Source organism: Polypterus senegalus, chromosome 1 (genome assembly GCF_016835505.1).
Source record: "Polypterus senegalus isolate Bchr_013 chromosome 1, ASM1683550v1, whole genome shotgun sequence".
NCBI lineage: Eukaryota > Metazoa > Chordata > Cladistia > Polypteriformes > Polypteridae > Polypterus > Polypterus senegalus.
The window spans coordinates 156,978,461-156,998,125 of NC_053154.1; the positions used below are offsets into that span (position 1 = coordinate 156,978,461).

General features: G+C 36.6%; 1 protein-coding gene across 1 annotated transcript in view; it reads right to left on the bottom strand.

The window, feature by feature from the left end:
- The window catches only part of klhl6 (kelch-like family member 6), a 50,328-nt gene that overhangs the window by 21,777 nt on the left and 8,886 nt on the right, over positions 1–19,665 (bottom strand). The window contains exons 3-4 of the mRNA XM_039760877.1: positions 5,332–5,781; positions 1,102–1,339 (exon numbers count right to left, since the gene is read on the bottom strand). Coding sequence (XP_039616811.1) covers positions 1,102–1,339; positions 5,332–5,781 — 688 coding nt within the window. The remainder of the gene's footprint in view (positions 1–1,101; positions 1,340–5,331; positions 5,782–19,665) is intronic.

Genomic DNA, 19,665 nt, shown 5'->3' on the forward strand with positions numbered 1-19,665 from the left:
ATTCCCCACATCAGTCAATTCCCACATTCCCAACTCCCACAATTACAATTCCCCACATAGCAATCTCCACATTGCAATTCCCCACATTAATTCCCCACTTGTACAACTCCCACATTGGGATAATATTTATTATAACCATAGACTAATGTACTATATAAGACAGTCCATATAATGATACCCTCCGTTTATAATCTAGATTTTATTTAAAAACGCTACTTTAACTATGTATACATTATCCAAGCATGCATTTTTATATACAATTTGCCTTTAAAAAATCTTAAACAGGTAAGTTGAATTCTATTATTTTTCAATCTTTCTTAAAACATGCTAAAAACGTAACATTTTTGAAAAATCTGTTTTTGAATTACCAAAATTAAAGTTCTCAAAAATAATAGACTTTTACTTATGGTGTAAAAATAAAAACACGAAATAAATCAAATAAAATTCTTCTCGCCTTACAACGTATCTCGTGCTCAGCGTCAGCGCACCAGACCACAGCCAAAAAGGAAGAAGTATTGAGGCTGTCCAAGGGTATGCCAATCAACAGGATAAGATTAAGTATTTGAGAAAATTGGCCAACATGCAGTTTCCAAAGTAACCTTTGTGTTTAGTAGTTTCTGTGTACTTTAGTCATTCTTGTCAATTATTAATAGTTTTTGTACTGTACATTTAGTTTAATGATTTTTCTTTTATTAGATAAACCTGTACAGTGGAATTATTAGCAAATGGAATAGGACCTTATCTAATTCATTATTTTGTACCAAGCATATTTTGTATTAAACTCATTTGTTCATTTGTGTATATCAGTTACTTGTATTTTGTAATCAGTAATGCATTTCAATAAATTGTCATGAAATAAAACTTTTGGAGATTAATTACTACTATTTGCATTTTAGAATTCCTTCATTATATTATTAATTCAGTGCACTCCATATTATCCCAATGTGGGGAGTTGTGGAAGTGGGGAATTGCAATGTGGGAATTGTGATGGGGAATTGTAATTGTGGGGAGTTGGGAATGTGGGAATTGACTAAGGTGGGGAGTTGTCATGGAACCATTATTAATTATCATAATGAAGTTAGAGCTTTTGCTTGTGTTTACCTGATAAGTAAACTTCATTTCTGAATGTGATACAAGCAAATTCTATCCATTTTCTATTCTCGGTATCTGCCTCCATTTCAGTAATTGGTAACTTTGCTACTTCCAGTCGGCTGCGTCTCAGTGGATCGAAGCAGGTCACATCTGATACAAATTTTTCATCTTTTGTACAGCCACCTATTATTGTAAAGACCTCTGACTGGAACTCTTGCACCCGGGGCTTTGTACGTTCAGAAATAATCTGAAATAAGAAAAGAGAAAGCTGTAATAAAATTTAAGAGAATATGAAAAGTAAAGATGAAATGTTCTGAGGTTTGAAGCAGATTTTTTAATAATATTTAAACAGAAAGTCAATAAGAAAAATCATGATGTTGATTAAAATGAGTAAGTTTTTGTGTAACTTTTTATGTAACTTTAACAAGACAAAAAAAAATGTTAGAAGAAAGGTTACTGATGCTTAAGAAAAGCAGAGGTTTTCTCCAGGAAAATGGCCACTACAGCACATCAAATGTCATTTGTTAAATTGTGGCACTACAACTATCTCTGCATGATATTGAAAAATCTTTGTCTGACCTTTACACAAACAGACACAGTTTAGGCATGTTTTTTTAAAAATAATTACTTTAATGCTTTTAGACATATTGGGAGCATGGCTGTTACATGTAAAGGCAAATTTACATTCCGTGATACAGTAGCTCAGACCCATCTGAAACATCTCAAAACGTAAATTAAGATATCTAAAAATTAATTATAGATACATAAAAATACGCCTATTTCAAAAAATCTGAAATTCTGTAGTATATTGAGATATCACCAATACATTTTGAGGTATCTATTAATTAATTTTGAGATATTGTAAAATAACTAAAGAGAACTTCTGTTCATTTGAAGATATCTTGAAAGGAATTGGTGATATCATGAATTGTTTGTGAAAGTTTTAAAAATGCACAGGAAGCTATTAGAAGATATTTTTAAATGTTTTCAATATATCTTAAAATTTCTCTCAGATTTATCTTCATATTGGCCGGCATTTGAAATATCGAGAATGCATTTTGAATATTTCGGAAGTTGTAAGTTCAAATCTCACTTTTGATTTTGTGAGGACCTGACCAAGTCACATGATCTGCATCTGCTCCAACTGGGAAAAAAAGAAATGTAACCAATTATATCTCAAATGTTTTATGTCAATGGCATCTGCTAATAAGATAATAATTAATAAAAAATAATTAGTAAAATCTTACTTTTTTTCTTTTTAACCAAACAAAATTAATGAGTCAAATTAGAAAAATGATGTATTAAAACACAACAAACTGTAGAAAGATTTTTATAACAAACTAGCTGAAATTACCTGCCCTTGAGCATCATGAAAACTCATAAAGTCAAAATGAAAACAAAATGATGAGTTTTACATCAATTATCAGTAAAAAAAAAAATAAATGACTTCAACTATTAGGATGTAGCAGTGCCTCCCATACTGCCTTATTGTATGTCTGAATGCTAGGCTAAGTTAACTACTTCAGAAGCTCAGGGTGCTGAACAAACCTGAAGAGAGAATGACCTGTAGACTGGACAATGAGGAGACTCAAATGGAATAGGAGATAATTTTAAAGAAGATGAGGTGTAAAAGGCTGACGTTTTTTCAGACACTGGAGACAGATTCATTCACTGCATTTAATAATTGAACAGCCTGATAGCCAGAGTAACACCAGGAGACCAGTGCTGCTGATCCAGAGTTTGTGCAAGAATATACAAACATGGAGGAGGCCAAATATTGATGTTTGCTGGAGACATGTCTCCAAAGATAGTCTACAGTATGGTGACCATTTTAGGACATCATCATTTTTCACTTTTTCTTAATCATCAAATATCAGTATTACTCTGTGTCATGTATCAGAGGTCATTTAAAACCTTGCATATCATGAAACATCACTGTTACTTGGTATCAGGTATCGGTAGTCACTGTACTGGAGTAGTGGGCCACTGACTGGCTGAAGATCAGTCTTTACATACTGGAAGCTGACTACTTCTGTTCCATTGTCTTTAACTGTTATTTACATACAATGGTATCAAACCACATTCCATTGACTGCAATGACCCTTTGTGGTTTTTTAGTTGTACTTTGTATCTTATATGTCTTGTGTTTGTACATTAGGTATGCTTGCCTAGTTTATTTTTTGTATTCACTTTGCTATTGCTTCAATGCAATTGACATTTATGTACAGTCACTCTGGGAGTGCTAACTAGTCATTGCCTAAAGTGGAACACAAATTTCCCCTTGGGATTAATAAAGTATCTATCTATCTATCTATCTATCTATCTATCTATCTATCTATCTATCTATCTATCTAAAACAGAGCAGTGAATTGTAGGGTCCTAATATTTTACATGTAAAGTCAATATCTTAAATGCTGTTTTGGGGACTGGTACTATTATTCACTGCAACCCCAATAAAATGAAACTCCTCCAACTTCTTGAGCTTGATAAGTGTGTCATTTTTCAAAGATTACATCTATTCTTTTTTTAGGTAAACATGCACTAGTTTTGCACATGTACACATTTTGGTCACTCTTCTACAAGATGAAAGGAGACAGTCTATGAAAACTGTTTTGCAACTTTTGTAGCTAGGTCTTGACTGGTTGCTATTACTTGTACAGTATTTTGTCTTGGCCACTCAGGAACACTGACATTTTAGTTTTCTTAAGTCTTTCTTTTCTTAAATGGGTTGGATGATGAATGGATGGTTGGAAGTCAATTTAATGTCCCATTTTGATGTCAGTCTTAGTCATTTGCATTCTGGAGTATGAATCTATTTGTAAGTCCTAGGTGTTCTTGACATTCTACCATTTTACCATTTTTTTCTGCTCATTCCTCCACTGATATTGCTCTTCTGTTTCCACAAGACTTCCATGCTCTAAAACAGAGATATTTCACCATGCCATAATACTAACATATTCATGCTCTTCAACAGAGGATTGTGTTATCTGGACAATGTATGCTACTTGGCTTCCATCTCTTAGCAATTAAGCCAAACATGCAAGTTTTGGTCTCCTTGAACAGTAGGATCTTCTTCCACTTGGCCACCAGGATATCTTCTGGCAAAAAATATTTGTTTACATCTAATGTTTCTTTATTCATCATTGACCTTTGTTTTGTCTTAAAGTCAATTCATCTAATGTTTTGCTGACATTCCTGACTATTGGTTGAGATACTGGGGTGGTTTTAAAAGATGACCTATTTGACACAGATTCAAATTGTGTCACATTTTCTTAGTTTCATTATAATGGGTTTTGTTGTGGTTAACAAGATTTTTCAATGCTTTGTAAATTTGAATGCCCTTTACTCAGTGGATTCTCATTTCCTGCGGTACTAGTCAACATTTGAAAAATTGGAGTAATAGATAAACGTAACTTGAATTCATTGGAAAAAGTGTAACTAAATAAAACTGTAGTTCAACTGATTATGAGGCATCTGGCTGCACCAGAACATATTATGAGTATAACAGATATGTTACCTTGTATTTATACTATTGAATTATTGAATAACGCACATCCGGAAAATGCTCTTGTGATCAAAAATGGAATGTGTTCAAACGTGAATGAGCATCTGAATGGAAGGAACCACCAGCTACATAGTGCCATTTACTGCAGCTTTAATTTCTGTATTTAATGCTTTTCATTGGATAACAGCTAAGTTGTGGAAACATTTCCAAATCCTAATTTGTTCATTTCTCAGAAATATACCTATTTTATATATCACCGTGTACTGACATACGGTCATGCCAGTCACTCAGTTCATGTGCAGCTTGCCCTAACTCTAACCATTTAGGTGTGTAGATTATCAGTGGCAGAAAATAAAATGGAGGGAAAAAACTCGAGGTGAGCCCAGTCACTGTGCTGATTAACAGGTTCAAACAGGCATAAGTTGTTTGAGGGTTTTCTATTTTAAAACTTTAAATATATATTTTTTTTTATTATTATTCCATTGGACTTGCTTATGTCCAGCTTGCTTGGGTATCTTTTCTCGTTTTTTAATTTAAGATTTTAAAACTCTAAAAATTTAATCTAATGACTCTGAACTGGATTTAGTGGGTGTGATAGTGGAGAAATGGATGGTGGAATAGAAATATATAGGAAAAACAGTAACAGAAAAAGTGATATTGAATTCACGTTATTTCTCAAATGGCAACTCACTTTCATTCCATAATTTCAGGCATATTATTATAAAAAGTCTTACTTCATTTCCAGAAAGATGATATTTCCTTGCTTCCTGCAGGAGAGGAAACGCATCAGGACACTTGCGAATCACTTCATCCCCTTCTACTTTTTCGACAAAATACCATGGGTCCAGCAGTGGCAACCGTACATTTCTCAAGATCTTTGACAATAGTGGCAGTCTCTCATGTTCTTGTGAACGAACCCAGCTCATCACTGCCTCATAAACTTGCTCCTCCTCAGTCACACACAAATCATCACTTTTTAAGATCTCACAAAAGATATCACATGGGATATCAAGAAGTTCTCTATAGGTTACCACCTGAAGAAAGTTCTGGATTATGTAGGTTTGCACTTGTGTTTTTAGAGCAAGCAGGGAATAATCATCAGCCAGTCTTAGAATCCCCACACAGTTTTCTGGTAGCATGGCTTCAGTGAGGAAATTAGCACAGGCATCTACGATTCGTAAGAACTGAAAAGACCAAAAAAAAAAAAGTCAATCTAAATATTGCACTTTCAAGGTATTAATGTCAGTTTATCATTCTTCAACTCTTCATCCTATGCATTAAAGTAAAGTTTATGTGTTCATTCACCCTGTACAAATGGAAATGGCTTGTCTAGAAGGAGTGACTTAAAATACACTTTGGCCTATCTTTTCAACCATGGATCTGCTGGAGGAAATTGTGACTGCAGCTTTTACTCTAACACATTTTCTGATAAAACATCTTCTGCCTTTAATCAACATCTTCTTCATTTAATACATTCATTTGTTATTCTCCATACCTGTTTATCTAATTCAGAGTCATAGACGTTATAGAAAGCAAGACAAAAATAAGTGCTGGATGGTTCACTAGTCCACTTTAGGAGACACTCATATGCACACATTCACACTTATTCTTGCAGGATCAGTTTAACATAACACTTGTCTTTGGGATATGTAAGGGAAAATGGACAAGCACAGCCACAAAGGCTTCCAGCTTCTTATTAACTGAAAACAAAATTTTGGAGCAATGCACCAGCCACGCTACGTCATATGTATTGGAAGTTCTGTGCAACCCTTATGGTTTAATATTTTTGCAGTACCTCTCAGCAGAGGGGATAACCTTTCTATATACAAGGAAAATCTATTGTGCTATCCTATGTTATAGTGGTCCCCGAGTCCAGTGCTGAGGGAAACTCATGGCTTCAAGCTTTTATTCCAACCAACTTCACATTCAATGCCTCATTTTCTCTTTTAATCAATCTTATGGTTTAGACATCTGACCTACAAAAATTTCTAAGTAATTCATTAATATTTGTTAACACAGTTTTAAATGCATACTGTTTATACCAGTGGGCACTCCCGCTCCCAAAACACCCAACACACACAGGCTCAGATACAAGTCGCACTCAACAAGAGGATTTTTATTCATGTGAAATGCTTCTCCCAAGCACAATCACAGCCCCAAAGCGGCACACAATAATAAAGCACTTTGCAACCCTTTGTTTTCTCTTCTGCTCTCTACCACTGCCTCCTCTGCTCCTCACACAAGTTTCATCTCCTTCCTCCAGACTCTGGCTCCTTGAGTTGTCTCAGGTAGCCCCTTTAATCCAATCCCCGGGAATGCTTCTTGTGATATGAAGCTGCAGCTCTGAGCCACTTCTGGGTGAGGTTGGAACCCTACGGAGTAGGAAATCCCAAATCTCGCAGCTCCCGCTAGCAGACCCCAAGGGGCAAAACAAGGCTGGCCCAGGACTACAATACCCAGCATGCCTTGTGGGCACTCAAATGGCGATCCCAGCCTCAGTTGGCTGCCATCTAACATCCTGGGGAGACAAAGCCCTGTATAAGCTGTCTCCCCCTGTCCTTCCAGGTTGAGGGAGTCACATTACGTTTCTTTTGCTGTTTGTTTTTTATTGATTTGAACGTTTTTGTGGAGTTTGCTCCTTTATTTTTATCCTGATTCCTTATAGCATTCAATTTTGACAGCATTTGGATGCCATTAAAGGAGCAGACTTTATAGAAAATGGCAAAGGAAACTTAAGCATAGCAAGTTTTGGCAAAAATACAAAAGTTGTATAATTTCTTACAATAAGAGAATAAAAAAGGACAGCTGATAAAAAAAATGAGATTAAGTAAATGTAAGAATGAACCTGATTGAGAAATTAACACTCAACTGGAGGAGTAAGGAGAGAAAGTGTTTCATGATTTTGTGCTTGGTGGATTAAGGATGCATTGTTTGAACCTGTGACTGTATTGAGCGTTTTTGGGTCTAGGATTTGGGGCTCGGTGGTGCCCCCTACTATTTAAAATTAATTGCGAAATCCTAATTTATCTCTCATAACTCAGTAGGCAAGCAATGTCTTATACTGTCTTGAACTGGAGAAAATGAAATCCTCTCTCTGATTTCCATTCAAATTTTTTTTTAGAATTTGTAATAAGTTCATTAATGATATTGTAAAATAGCTTGTCATTTTTTCCTAAATTATTTTTGTTGTTTCCACGTATTTGGGGAACAACACTGGACATTTTGTGTCATATGGCTATCTGATGTTGGTACCAGAAAGAAGCTGTGTATATGCTTTTTTAAGTTGATAGAATTTTTTAAAGATACTGTACTGCTGTATTGTTTATGCAAGCATATCTTTGACTAAACTGTCTGTTATTATATTTGCTTTGTTCTTTTTTAATAAAGAGAAACCAACACTCTGTTTTGCTTCTCTGTATGGATTTGTACAGACAGGTATCTTCTTTTTAAGTCTTTGGGCCCACTAAAGTTTTATAATAGTTTTGTGCTTAGATGAGGACGAGGGTGCTTTCTATCTGTGGTTTCCTTTCTCACATTTGGGTCAGAGATAACTGCATGGTTGAAGCAACACCAAATAGTCATGATTTAGAGTATATCCCAGGTAATAGATCAGGCAACATTTTAGATAGGTGGTGGAGGCTTTCTGGTGTCAAGAACCTCATAAACCTAATTTCCATCCTAACTTTGACCACGAGTTAGAACCATGAACAACTATGACAGAGTTTTCTGCTGCCATGTGTTTCAGTCTGATTTACGGTTGTGTCCTTTGCTGTTTAAAGCTTACCTTCCACACTTACAAGGATGGAAAGGGAAATGCGACTGACTAGTTTTGTCCTTTTCAGCGAAATATGAGGCCACACAGTCAAAACACGGTGTCTGTAATATGCTTTTGTATTCATAAGAATTACTTATGAACACTTTGAAATTATTAATTTTTTTGTCCTCCAGACTCTATAGTACAAGAACACTACCACATATGATATGCCATTTGACTTCCTGTGATGTCTAGTTATGCAAGGGTTTAAGCTTTTTGGGGTTTCCTCCTATTTTTGCCCATCTAGACGTGAAAAAGCCTTATTTTTAGGCTCTTTTGGGGCCATATTTTGTGTAGGAAATTACACCCTTATGATACATAGTAAATAAAAAGGTGTTCTTTGGGAATAATGATTAGAAGGACGTGAAGTCGTGCAAGCCACATCAACTGACTCCAGGAGTTCACCCCCTAATGAGATACTGTACGAGGGTCAAAGTTACTTCTTTTCACAAAACTTTGAAAAATTGAGGATTAGCAATAAAGGAATGGGGAATGTTGTTTTAGGGTATTTTGAGTTTGCTGATATATTATTTTTGAATATGATTCTTTATTGGTGGTCATAGCCATCTAAAAAACCACTCCCAGAAGATTAACAGTGACAAATTTCAAACATAAGTATGTAGGATATTGTTTTAGACTATCTTAAAGTCCATGATTACAATTGCGTTTTTTCATTTTTGACCCTTTATTAGGTATCCTGTTTTCCAAATACTAAAATACCAAATCTAGTCCTGCATGGACCACTGACAGAGGGTGAAAAATGTCACAATTTTTCATTGGGTTGGCAAATGGATGGATGGATATTTAAATTGAGCCACACTTTTTAAATATTTCCCATATTTGATGCAGAAGAAAATCATTACATATCTTATGAGCACCTTAATTTAGGGAGGCTTACAATAATTCAGACATTTTCTATACTGTTTTCAGCATGGGAAATTTTTTTTTACATTTTTCCATTTGCACATGCATATTAACACAGCACTTCACTGACAAATCACATGCAGTCCCTACTGTCTAAATTTACATTTATGCAATATTGTGAACAATCTCCTTGATTATCAATAGAGGAAGCATAATATAAGAACCTAAACTGAACAGTAATGACATAATGTTGACTAGAATGTTTTCCTGTTCCCTCCTTCCACGCTTTTTGCCCTTAAACTTTACTATCAATATCTGTTGACAAATACACTGAATTTCATTAGTCACAAAGGGAAATAAAAAGTAAAGCTTACTATTCACATATGGCTCTAGGATTTAATCAGGTTCATGCCAACCAAACCAGATTGCTCGCTCAATGCTACTCAACCTATACTATGGAGTCCCAGCGATTTGGTTAGCTGGTATTGCTTGCTAGTGGTGATGAACTGTAAATATGGGGATGTACACCCAGATGAGCAGATGAAAATGGAAACCATGATGAGCAGATGAAAAGGAAGCCAATTCACCACCCATACACATGCTGCTACTTGAACAAAATAAATTCACTGAATTCTAATTTTCAATTTTTGCAACTTCTCCTTTGAACTCTCCTCTCCTACAACATCACAATATGCATTGTGTTATTTGTGTTCAAGAAAACACTTCTTCCGAGTAAGAAATCCGTGTGTTGTCTATTTAATAACACCATCAACAAAAAATAAATAAATAAACAAGTAAATACTGTTAGGCAGCATTCATATGTAATGATTGTTTGGATGTATTTGAAGAAGTGAAAATTGATATTGACTTGTGTTGCAAACATCTGTTTTATTCTCCAGGGAATAGAAGGGCTGTAGAAATGGCATACATTATTTGTGATATAAAGAAACAGGCTTAGATGTCAGAATGCTCAAAGTTGACTTTATTCACTATAAAATAAGACAATACTATGTATGTGTAAGGTTTTTTAACCATTCTGCCAGTACTTTCAGGTACTTTCTGTATTTACAAGTGTTGTGCATTGCTGAGTACAGATACAGTAAATCATGGTTTGAGTCCCAACCTGACCATTGTCTTTGTGGAGTTAGCACATCAACTACATGGCCATGTGTGTATGTTTTTTATTTTCCTAAAAACTTCAGATTTCCTCCCAGATTAAGTATTGGCAAAAGTGCTTGACAATGCCCTGGAGTGGACTGGCACCTTGGCATGCCCAGAATATTTTACATCTAAATTTTAAATTATCATCTCAAGCTTCGGGTTTGTTGACAGAATGATCAAATGTTTACTGTATATGCAAATCATTGTAGCAACAATCATAATCAGTACTTACTACGTCAATGTGGTTAAATGGATGGATGGATGGATTTTCTTTTTTTGACTCTAGTTTGCATAATGCTTATGGTTGTACTTGCACCTTTTAAATAAATGAATATTCTTCCGAGTGTTTTCTGACTTTCTATTTAACTTTCTCAGTAATTATGATTTACTGTTTTTGGAATTAGGGTGTGGGCTTTCCTTTCAGTTTATTAAATTTCCTTTATTGGCAATGCTTTAATATTTTTTAATTTTGTTATTTGTTTTTCCTGTTGTTTGCTTGAGTTCTTATTAAGAAGTATTTGCTCCTGTTTGTAGTGTTGCCTAATTATCCAAATAGTTCTTGCTTTATTATTGTAATAATTAATGTATTATTTAAATATTTACTGATAGTCTGTTTTTGGGGAGAGGTTTAATATTTTTCCTTCCTACTAGGATTACTTATAAGAAACTCACAAGGTGTTCAGGAGAGATCAGAGGTCAAAACGCTGAAAGCAAGGATTTGAAATCAAAAACACAACAAAGTTAAAACCAAAAATGAATCCATACTCAAAAGATCTCACTAAAAAGTTGGTGTCACAATCTGGCTTATGAGTGTATTTCTTTCTAACTTTTCCTGGGCCTTTAAAAATGATACAAATATGGTATTTTGGGATTTCTGAGGTGGTTAGATTCATCTTTTGCTTTGTTGTGGTTTTAAAATGGTCACAAACAATTCACTTTCACCTGTGGTGCCATCTTGTTTTCCTTCTGGACACCAGCGTGTTGGAGACTTGTTGGCAGGACATGAGGCCCTGGTGCTGGTCAATGGTTCCCATAGGTTGTTGGTCATCATGTAACCAGAATAATGTTTTAAAAAGCTGGTGTCACTCATTTCGTGAGTTTTTTTAAATTACACGTTATGACATTTTTTCTGCCTTCTTATTACAATTCATGTTTCATGTTTCTTGGCTCTAGTTAAATGTTCTCTTCCTGCCTTATGACTTATCACTCTGTTCTCTGACCACAATTTTCTACCCTTCCTGAGGTTTACGTTTTAATTGTTGGCTTCCAAATTCCGACTTTGTGTGGATTCCGATGTCTTTGTGCCATCTCCTAATTCTGTTTTCTCTCTAAACTGCTGTCGCCTCGTGCAATCAGCACAGTTTGTTCCTTTGACTAGGTAACGGAACAGAAGGTATGCTCTAAAATAAGATGGCTGCCATGATGTCACACATTCACAAGCATAAAAGGCACAGTCACAGTGATACCTGGTGTCATAGAAAGTAATTATCAAAATGAAGGTATGAATAATCATCACTTAATGCCAAAATAGTAAAATACAATAAATGTCAAGAATAAACTTAAGAGGATAAAGCAGTATGGTCCCAGATTAAACATTGACGCTTACCTTGAATACACATGGAAATAAAGGCATGTTATCTTCTACTAGGAAAAGCTCAATTCAAACATTATATAGCCATCATTTTTTTAAAAAGATTTGACACAAGGTCTCTTTCAAATGTAAATAATGTCAAGTACAGTAATCCCTCGCTATATCGCGCTTTGACTTTCGCGGTTTCACTCTATCGCGGATTTTAAATGTAAGCACATCTAAACATATATCACAGATTTTTCACTGGTTCGCCGCTTTCTGCGGACAATGGGTCTTTTAATTTAGGTTACATGCTTCCTCAGTTTGATTGCCCAGTTGATTTCATACAAGGGACGCTATTGGCGGATGGCTTAGAAGCTACCCAATCAGAGCATGTATTGCATATTAACTAAAACTCCTCAATGCTATAAGATATGCTTCCCGCGCTGTGCTTGTTTGCTTCTCTCTATCTTTCTCGCTCTCTCTGCCTTACGGAGGGGGTGTGAGCAGAGGGGCTGTTTGCACAGAGGACACGGACGCTCTTCTACAAAATGCCGCTTTATCGCGGTGCTTCTGTATACTTAAAAGCATGTATTGATTTTTTGATTGTTTGCTTTTCTTTGCGAGCGCTCTCTCTGACATTCTCTGCTCCTGACGCGCTCCTTTATGTCGGCGCTCCTTTGAAGATAAGATATGTTTGCTTTCTTTTAATTGTGAGAAAGAACTGTCATCTCTGTCTTGTAATGGAGCACAGTTTAAACGTTTGACTAAAGGGTGTTATTTCATGTCTAGAGGGCTCTAATAATGTTAACAGGGTGGGAGAGTTTATAAGGGCTTAAAATATATAATAACCACACAAACATATGGTTTCTACTTCGCGGATTTTCACCTATCGCGGGGGTCTGGAACGCAACCCCCGCGATCGAGGAGGGATTACTGTATATATTATCTGGTATAATTAAATACTTTTTGGATGTTTTAGATGAGGAGCTAAGAACTCAACAATAGCCAAAAACTCCTATTATTGTGATTCTTTTAGACTGGAGATTCTTTTAATTGATGATGATATGTATTGTACTTTTGCTCAAATAGTTGATAAACTATCCAAAACCATTACCCAGCACTAATGAACTTAGATTCAAACACTCTCTAGTCCAATATGTAATGACTAAATTGACGCCGTTATTGTCTAAATGAAATTTGTTGCACTAAATTGCTGTATGTTGCATTATTTGTCAATATATGATGTTGTGTGGCATTTTGCACAAATGCCAAATCCTTTTATATTTATTCCCTATGATTCATTTTCTTTGATATTTTTATTGTTACTGCGACAACAAATATAAATTAGAGTTTTAACCTAATAGTTATATATAACAAATAATATCTGAACCTCAAGCACTAAAATTATCAGGTCTACTGACTCTGAAAAAGACAGAAATGTTTTTTATGAAGAAGACCTGTTAGATACACATAGTCAGAGAGCAGGCGCCAAGGTCAGCACCAGAAATCAAGATTATCTTTCATTAGGTTAGATTGCTAAACAAAATAAATCAAAAGATAGTAAGCAATCATAAACAAGGAAGTTGTAAAATAAAGAAGTTAATCTCTATATGATGTTATGAGTATGGCCATTCAGCAATGTCAAAAAGGACATTAATGGAAGTGATCATGATGGTGTTTGTCACAGAAGTCAGTGAAATCAGGTGTCCATCTCTTTCATTTACAGTCAAAAAGCCACTGATCCACTAGCCTTGATCTGACTCTGCTCACTTCTCCTCTATCTGTAACATTGTTCCAATCTCTGGATAAAAGGTTTACTGTGGTTTTGTATTCTCATCTAGTGACTGGCTGAAAGTGGGACTGCACAGCATTTTAACTGTACCACATTGCAGATGGTGTTCTTGTACACCTTCTTGACCAGTCACTATTCACTTCAGCAATAAACCCTTTCCGTAGTTTAGGGCTACTGTGACTTTGTGTTTTATATTTACAATAAGTTATTAATTTCTTGATGTGGTTATAAGTAGTTCATTTGTTTAAATGTAAAAGCTTCAGATATAACAGTTAAGACTGCTACAGCAACAGGGTTAGCTAATGCAGTGGTTCAACTCTTGTGTTAAAGCACTCTCAGTGCCACCACATTAGGCACACCTTTCTAGTGCCAGGTAGGACCCTCCTCTTACCTCCATTATTATTTGAGGCATACATTCATAATTTTGCCAGAAATTTCCATTAGGGAGTTTGGTTGATGCTGATTCAATAGCATTATGTAGTTCATGCAGTTTTCTAGCCACATATTCCATCTTATCTCAAGGGTGTTTTATTGAACTGAGATATATATGGGCCATGTTAACTGTTGTAGTAAACCGAAGTCACTCCCATATTGAGGAACCACGTTGAGATGATAATTGGTTTATAATATGGTATATTATCACGCTAAATAAATGCATTTGAAAACGGTTGGGCTATTGCCATAAAGAAATGCATATGGTCAGCAACAACGTTAAGGCATGCTTGGTAATCAAATGAAAGAAAATTAGTGTTTAAAGACCTAAAGTGTACCAAGAAAGCATTCACTAATCTGTACTACTGGCACAAGGCAGTTGGAGCTGTAGATTCGGGATGTTCATTCAAACATCTGACCCCATAATCTGTATAATCTAGCAGAAATCAGGTTTTGCCAGACCAAGCAAAACATTTCCAGTCTTTCTTTTTCTTTTCTTGATCATGTGCCCACTACACCCTAACTTTATTGACAGGAGTGGATCCTAATAAACTTCTGCTACAGTCTATTTCAATGTGCATTCAGAAATACCCATCTGCACATCACTTTTGAAAGAGCTGATATTTGAGTGCTTGTGGCATTTCTGTTAGCTTGAATGGGGCTGGTCATTTTTCTCTGACCTCTGACATTGCCAAGGTGTTTTCTCCTACATAACTTTCACTTGCAGGGTATTTTGTGTTTATTACACTGTTCGTTGTAAACTCCACAGGCTGTAGAGGGCACCTGTTGAGGCTGGAACTATCACGGCTAGCACCAACAATCATGCCATGTTACAGCGTCTCTTAGATCACAACTTGCTTATTGTAATATTTAGTTGAAACCTCTTTTCCATATCAAGACTCCTCTGGGCACAATGCAGAATTTTACAAGAACTTTGTGTTCTCTCTGTTTCTTCTTTGTAGTTCCTAGTTTTAGATAAACATTTTTTAATTAATATTGTTAAGATGTGATCTGGCATCTAGCTTTTCACTAGGAATTTAAAAATTGATAGCACTGCTACCTCACAGTTAGGAGACCTGAGTTAGCTTCCCCGGTCCTCCCTGCGTGGAGTTTGCATGTTCTCCGCCTGTCTGCGTGGGTTTCCTCCGGGTGCTCAGGTTTCCTTCCTCAGTCCAAAGACATGTATGTGAAGTACATTGGCAATTCTAATTTGTCCCTAGTGTGTGCTTGGTGTGTGGGTGTGCGTGTGTGTGGGTGCGCCCTGTGGTGGGCTGGCGCCCTGCCCGGGGTTTGTTTTCTGCCTTGCGCCCTGTGTTGGCTGGGATTGGCTCCAGCAGATCCCCGCGACCCTGTAGTTAGGATATAGCGGGTTGGATAATGGGATGGATGGATATGTTACTGTTATTGCAAACCTGAGCGCTGGCTCATCTCAACTACTCCTAACAATACCTAACAACATATTGCAAGAGGCCCTAAAAAATATAAAGTGGGGTAAATTAAATAGTCTAATATTCAGCTGGTAGAACTATGATCACTAACAAGCTCTTTTATAGCCACATGATTGTCCATTTGGACGAGCAGGCAATTTTCATTAACTAGCAAGTGTTCCTAATAAACTGGCCACTGAGTATTTATACAAAACTCAACTGGGAGAAGTGGAGGATAAAAGAGAGAGAGAGAGAGAGAGATGGAAAAGAATTGTGTGTGTAATAACAAAGAAATATTTTGTAGGGTATCTGTACAAAAAAAACATTTTATTTGCACTTGGACTTTCATCTGTGAGGTCACTGGTTTGGGGTGTTGCAACAACCCTACTGGGTACACTGTTTAACTCCAGCTTAAGAAGCACATTATATATACTGGGAATGCAAAAAATAAATCAAGAATCATTAAAGGGCTAACCAAAAATGTTTGCAACACATTCTACACTTCAGTCAGAATTAACAGGAAATGTCTGCAGTTTATTCTGTGGTTAAGTAGAAATATCCTGCTCACTGCTGCATCGCCATGGAGCAATCAGCTTCCTAACAGAGTCTGTTAGCAAATATTAAATATACCAAGTAAAGACTTGTTTTTCACAAAATATTTGAAGCGAGGAGGTATCAAAATACTTGGGGGGGACCCAAGTACAGCAGGTAACACCTCAGCACCAAACTGGAACAGTGTGAGGTTTTTTTGGTGGCTGGAGTGCCAATCCTGCCCTCAACTTCTATGTTTTCCCTGTAAATTGGGCAGGGCTGGATGCAGATTAACATCATACCTGGGAAAAAGCAATTTCAGGTTAAGGGCCATGCTCAAGGGCGTAGCAGAGTAGAGTCAATTCTGGTGTTTATGGGATTCAAACCGACAACCTTCCAATTGCCAGTGCAAATCCCTAGCCTCAGAGCCAACACTCTGCTCATACTTTAAGTCAAACCAGTCAATATTAATTAAAAACGATTAGTAGTAGGGGTGCACATACATGTGCAAAAGAAATATCAGAAATGCAATTTAAAACATATTTGAATCCATTAGGTAGACATGGATGGAAAGAAAACAGAATTAACCTCTGAAAAAAATAATGCATGTGCTGGGGGAATAACAAACAGGGTAGTTTCAAAGGTGGAAATCAAAAGCTTCATTATGATGTAAATTCCTTCTTTCTATCATAACATACTGTAGATGAAACTGTCCAAACATTTGACTAATACAGAGGCAGTGACTATATTAAATGAATGTGGAAGTCCAAGGATGAGGTCAGGCTGCTGTCACAGGCCTTTTCCATCTGCTCTTAAGCCTTGTCATTTAGCTAGAACAAACAGACTTGAGGAACCCAAGGAAAATAAGAAGAAAAGGGATAGATGTGACAACTCCAAATGCAGCTAAACATTATGTAACCACTAGGGAGCACCACTGAAGCCCAAACCACAGACACAGCAATACCCAATGCAATTCCAGGTTTGAATAAATGTTTTTTATTCGACTTCCACATACAATCGACAGCAAAATATACCATTCAAAATTCATTCTTCTACTTCAAAAACACCAACTGCCTCCCAAATCTGACTCAATTTAAGTGAGGCAGCAGACTTTCTTTTAAGCTAAATCTGGGAACTTCTGGTCCTCTGTACAGAATGTCTTGAGAATTTCCAGGTCGTGTGAAAACCTGCACAGCCCTTCTCCAGCAATGCCCTATGGCAGTCCCCAAAGGGCTACATTTCCAGACTCTAACTCCCATGGTGCCCTGCACATGTCCTAATTGGGTTTAGCCCTGAGAAATACTGCCACCTCTCATCTGGGGAAATAAATTGCTCTCAGAAAGCCTGTTCGCCCAGTCCATCCAGTATTGTCTCCTGGCCGTGTCTCGATCCTTCCTTTATCCCGGCCAGGATGCTTAATTTTCCTTCCTTGCTGACACCTACAATTATAATAACCTCTGTGGTATTAAAATTGCTCTTTACCAGTTAATTGGGCTCATCTCCAAATTTAATTTAACCATTTAACCTAACAGAAGCAGGAGCATCATGCCACTATTGAAGAAAAGAATTACAGGAACAAACAGACATAAAAGTACTGAGTCTACAAACAAAAGCAAAGACTGGCAGCACAAAGAAATTCACAATCTGACAGACTGAAGAACGAACTTAAGTGAAAACAAGACTTGCTTCAATAAGTAAACTAAGTTCACATGTAGGTGTCATGGCACCCATTGTTTAGCAGTCAAACAATGAAATGGTCATTAACAGCACATCAGAAGTTTAGAATAACAAGCTCTAGTGTTAGTAAGCTATGATAAAGCAATATGTCTTCAGCCTTGTTGATGTCATGTTTCTTAACAATTTGTTAACAAAGTTTAGGAGAAAGGATCTAATGACATTACCATCTAGTGCTATTTTGAATATCCTTTTAATTTTGTATACAAGATCATCCACTTTAAACAGTGACCCCCTAGCTTTTACTAGTTAAAAACTACAGAGTGCCAATGGTGGCAATTTGTGGGGAGGCACTGTAGGAGTATTCACGCATCCTAGAGATGTTCTGGATCATATCTGGACAGGATGCCAAGCGGCTCAGTAGGTGGGCTGAGCCACATCCTGTAAAGGAGACCAAGGAGCATCAAGGAGTTGAAAGAGGCCATACTCCAAACAAGAAGCTAACTGCCACCAGAAGAGAAGGCAGCAGTTAGTCCTTCTGGGCACTTAGGAGCAGCAGTAGGCTTCTTCTGTGCTCAGGCTACAAGAATGAGTGCTTCTCCCTTTAAAGAGACAGGTACATACCTCCCAAGAAGTAAGGGATAATCCAGAATCAATTGCCAATTGGTTGGGCATGACCTGGAAGTGCTCTCAAACCACCGTTTTGTTTTAAAGAACCTGTGGTCCCAAAGCCAAGTCAGATAGAAACTGGGTTTGGAGCAGTGGCAAAGGCTTGTCTGATGTAGAAGAGAAGGTGGAGGAGGAGAAGATGGTGGTAGTCCAGGACAGTGCACAAATTAAGAGGTAAGATGGATGTACGATGGTGCAGGGGGCAAGGCTTGGCTAAGTATAGTATTGTACTTTTCACCCTTTGTTAGTTTACTCTACTTGGCTTCAACATATTTTGGTTTTGCTTTGAGGAGCAACCCTGCTGTTGATAAAAGCAAAATTCAAAGACCTTTATAATAGATCGCTGGTATCAAACTCATATCTTCGACACATGCACACGCTGCAAACTGTCATTCATATCACATTCTTAATTGATTAGTGCTGCTAATGGGACCAACTTCTTTAATGCTCAATTTACAGTAAGTGACATACTTTGTAAAGATTTAGAAAACGTAATTGTAGCAAACAATAATGAGATGCAAAAGGAGCCAAGAAACGTTCTGCTAAGATGACCAGTTTGCACCAACATGTACATCATGTAATATTATATAAAAAGTCTGACAAATATTAATCTGCTTTGGACCACAAAATACATTGATGGTACTCTCAGAAAAAAAGAATATAAGCAGTTTTCAAAATGGCTGGTGTGGAAAAATGAGGGCCCTGAGAGGCCATTAAATTAAATAATGTGTTTTATTCACAGCAAGATCTGGCTTCTAATTAAGTAATTGTAGCACAAATTGTGGCCCTCCAGGAATACAATTGTCTTTGGCTTGCTCATTCTTGTATGGCTTCTGGTTAAGGAAAAAAAATCCAAATAAGAGCTAGTGAACCTTAAAAAGGAAGTTAATTAAAATAAAAAATTTCATTAGCAGCAGTAGTTGGTTGCAATTAATAATGTTTATGGAACCAAAATCCCGCCAGGATCCGAATTTTGAACATCATGGTTATTAAAATGATCTAATTTTCCAGCTATTGTATGTCATCTAAGAAAATAAGTTGAAAGATGGTTTGTAAGACAGAAGAAAGACCCTCATTCTTGCATCTTAATGTACCTTCTTATGTAAAACAATACAATATACGTAATGTACA